The 3829-nt window shown below is 55.7% G+C and overlaps 1 protein-coding gene across 1 annotated transcript in view; it reads left to right on the top strand.

The window, feature by feature from the left end:
* LOC113215889 (alpha-tocopherol transfer protein-like) overlaps positions 1-40 on the top strand; it is a 6303-nt gene extending 6263 nt beyond the window's left edge. Inside the window, exon 6 of the mRNA XM_052269969.1 lies at positions 37-40. Within this exon, the coding sequence (XP_052125929.1) occupies positions 37-40 (4 nt within the window). The remainder of the gene's footprint in view (positions 1-36) is intronic.
* Positions 41-3829: the final 3789 nt, after the last annotated feature.

Here is a 3829-nt window from a genome sequence, read left to right as displayed (position 1 = left end):
TATGACTGTTGGTAATGCTTTTCTATTTATTTGCAGTTAGTGACTGCGAATAGTGTGACATTCTTGTCCGCAGTCGTGACTGCTTATTATGACTCATATTCGCAGTTGTGACGGCGCATAGTGCCCAACGGCTAATTCGCAGTAACCGACTGTCAATAACAACTTCGTCAATTTTTTCTTTCTTGAATTTCAAGTAATATTCTTGGATTAAAAGATATAATTTTTACCGTGAATGGCAGCTCCTTGGAATCCATAACAACGTGACACGTTACTCTGCTGCATTTCTCTCGTAAGTCCAGCCTATTTCTTATTTTTTCTTTTTCAAATCGTATTTCCCGCTCGCCTTGCAGGTGTCGCTGCACGGCACGCGCTTCGACAGCCTGCAGCAGACCGTGCCGGCCGCCATGCTGCCCCAGCAGTACGGCGGCGTGCCCGGCGGCTTCGAGTACCGGCGCTGGGCGGGCGCGGTGCGCGCGCTCGCAGGCTACTTCTCCAGTAAGAAGGAGGGTTGTAAATTTTCCGAAAGTTTCAGGAAAATTTCAGGGAAATTATAGAAAATTTCCGAAAGTTTCCGGACAATTTCAGGAAAATTACTGAAAATTTCAGGAAAATCACTGCAAATTTCAGGAAAATCACTGAAAATTTCAGGAAAAATACGGAAAATTTCAGAAAACTGGAAAAGTTTTCCTTTTCTTCCAGGAAATTTTCCTTTTTTCTGAAAATTTTCCGGAAACTTTTCAGGACTTCCAACCCTAGTAAGAAGACGCCGTTCAGAAACCTCGAGGGAGAATGGCGCAGGTACAAAAATATTATGGGGTCCCGAAGGGATCAGGACGGAGTCCGAGGAGACCCCGCGGGGTACAAAAATACTGTAGGGTCTTCTTGGACTCGAATAACCGCCCTGATTCTTTTTGGACCCCAGACCCCATCATATTTGCATCCCTCGAACGGCCCCTAAGTCCAGAGTGCGTTGCCAACTATAGAACTAGGAAGGCCAATCACGAAAAAAAAAAAAAAAGTAATACCACGAATAATACAAACGGTGTGGGGCAGGCTGCGTCTATGCCCGCCTGCTAGGCACAATGTACGCACCTGTGCCGCGGGATTGCCTAGCAGGCGGGCGGGCGCGCCGTGCGGTTAGGCATCCGGGTGCGCTCCACGGTGCTCGGAGCGCTAAGTTGCCTACCCGCCGGGCGCTCCCGGGAGCCGGCCGTCCTCCTGGCTCGCTCCCGGACAGAGGGAGGAAAAAAAACGACGGCTGCCAAACTTTGACGACGACGTGGTTGTTTCTGTTGTTGTTGTTTTTTCTTTCCCAGACTTGGAGAGTTTCGGGTACCCGGACGAGGCCGAGGCCGGCGCCGGCGGCGGCCTGTGGGGCAGGAGGCGCCTGTCGCTCTTCGCGCTGGGACGTCGGCTGTCTCAGGTGTCCGTGGACGGCAAGCAGTGAGACTTCGCGGGTGGAGGGAAGCGCGGCCAGGATGACGACGACGCGAGCGGGTCGACGACGGTCACCCGAGCACCCCGATAATGTCCCTGCGGTGCACGACGGCGGCTCTCGACCCCCTCGACATGAAAGGCGGTTCGTTCGCCGCCCCGCTCGCAGTGGAGCAGCGCGAATTTCACGACAGCCATTACGCTACCGTTTCCAATAAAGTGTATATTTGCTAAAAATCAGACTCGCGAGAGTACACATAAAACTCCCTCCCCCTCTTCTCCTTTTTTCCTCCCTACACCACACCCCACTTCCACCACGCCCCATCCCCCTCGTTCTGCCACCGGCTGATGCCTCACGCTGTCACAAGGAATCAGAGCGCACGGGTGTTGGTTTGTTTTACGGAGGCTGTCCTCCAGCACTCCCCTATCCACCCCCCCCCCCCCCCCTAGCAGAGCGAGACGGGAAGGCGCGGAAGAGGGGGGGGGGATGTAGGGGTGTTGGAAGCAAGAGAGCGGACACAGAAAGAGTCAGAAGAGGACAGAGAGGAGGGAGAGAGAGAGAGAGAGAGAGGGGGGGCTGGAAAGGGATTTAGGGCGAGGATTGGACACTGCTCGGTGTGGATGACGAGCGAGCGGCTGCCAGTAACGCGCGGCGACACTTTCATGGCGGGGCACGCGGACCCCTACGGCGCTGTCTGCAGAATTACACCCCGTCATCGCAAACGCAAGTGAGGGCCTCCCGAACGTCTCCGAGGGGCACTTCAATAGAAACGTACACAGAATCGCGCATTATTTACTGTTCTCTGATTCTCTTTGATTTTCTCTTATTTTTTCCGGTTTTCTTTTTTTTTTCTGACATTTTATTCGTTTGTTTAAATTCATTTTTTGGAAGTGAAGTACCCGCTGGAGGTCTCTCTCTTCCTCTCTCTCTCCCACCCACGCCCTTCTCGGGCTAGCTCGCGTGGAGTAACATTTAAGTGAAAAAGAGTTGGAAATTTCCAAAATTTTCCGGAAAATTTTCGAAAAATTCTCGGAAAATAACGGAAAACTTCCAAAGTCTGGGAAATTTTCCCTACCCCCGGAAATTTTTCCGTTTTTCCTGGAATTTTTCCTGAAATTTTCCGAAAATTTTCCAGGGCTTTCAACCCCGGAACGAAATCTCGACGGAACATTAGGTTTCGGTCATACAACCAGGTACGTATAGGTCACTCATCGGGAGCGGCAAACCCTATTAAGTCGAGCAGTCGAGCAGGTGCACGATCTCCATGACGCCTGATGGGTAGGCAGCATCGGGCCTGTCGTACATGCGTGCGCTGCAGGGTGGCCTACCGCGCATCTCACAGGCGCCCAGTCCCGTGTCCCGTGTGATTTCCCTGAATTAATCTTCATAAAAGAACGGAAACCAGACGCGTGCACTTTCTAGACGCGATACCCAGAACACACCGAGCAGTCAGAATCTCCACGAGGAATACTAACTTTTGCCTGTAGTACAGTAGGCAGACGTGGATACCGCCCACTTCATAAGACAGACGCGTATCTCGCGGCCAATTTTTCGTGGTACACCTTGCAACACCACCGGCGACAACGAGTAACACTCGGGCGTCGCACAGGGCGTGATAGGGGGTTCCGCCTCAACCCCGGCGTACCAGCCGGGCATGGTGGCGTGGCGTGGCGGCCTGAGCCAGCGCCTCATCCCCCTGTGCGAGGGGCTTAGGTGCCTCCGGCCGGGCTGGGCCGGGCGAGCACGGCGCCCTCCTCTCTCTCTCTCTCTCTCTCTCTCTCTCTCTCTCTCTCGGAGCGAGCGGGTTGTATACCCCAATGGGACTTATTAGTCCTAATGTATACGATCCTCAAAATAAATTCAATTCAATTCAATTCTCTCTCACACTCACGGTGCCACCCACCCCGGTCCCGCACTACCCGGGCGCGGCGGTACCCAGTAGGGCGTGGCGAGCAAGGGGTGCGCGGCCCGCGGCCCGGGGACCGGGGACTCTAGCAGGGTGTGTGTGTGTGTGCTGCAAGGCGGCCATGGGTCCCCAGAGCCGAGGCGGGTCGATGACCTTGAAGGCGGCTAGACGGAAAAGAGCGCGAGGTTTAAACACCGTGGCTAATTGGAGCCCAAGAGAGGCAATACACCTTGCCGCCCCCGCCGCCGCCGCCGTCCCCCGACCGGCCGGTTACGATTGTCCCTGCCGCCCGCCGCCCCCGCGCCGCCCCCGCCGGCCCCCTTCCCCGCGCCGGCGAGCTCTCAGTGCAAGCTATCGATTGAGGCTCGGGCAGAACGTCCTCGCTGAGGGCCGCGCCGGGCCGGGCCTTGCCTAGCGGAGCGAGAGCCTGCCGAGCGAGAGCGGCCCAACCCCCTCGGCACGGCGGGGTGGTGGGGCGCGCCGCCCGC

Source organism: Frankliniella occidentalis, unplaced genomic scaffold, assembly GCF_000697945.3.
Source record: "Frankliniella occidentalis isolate FOCC.00 unplaced genomic scaffold, Focc_3.1 Scaffold5, whole genome shotgun sequence".
Taxonomy (NCBI): Eukaryota; Metazoa; Arthropoda; class Insecta; order Thysanoptera; family Thripidae; genus Frankliniella; species Frankliniella occidentalis.
Note: the sequence above shows the minus strand (reverse complement) of the source record. Positions and strands in the feature narration are given on the sequence as shown.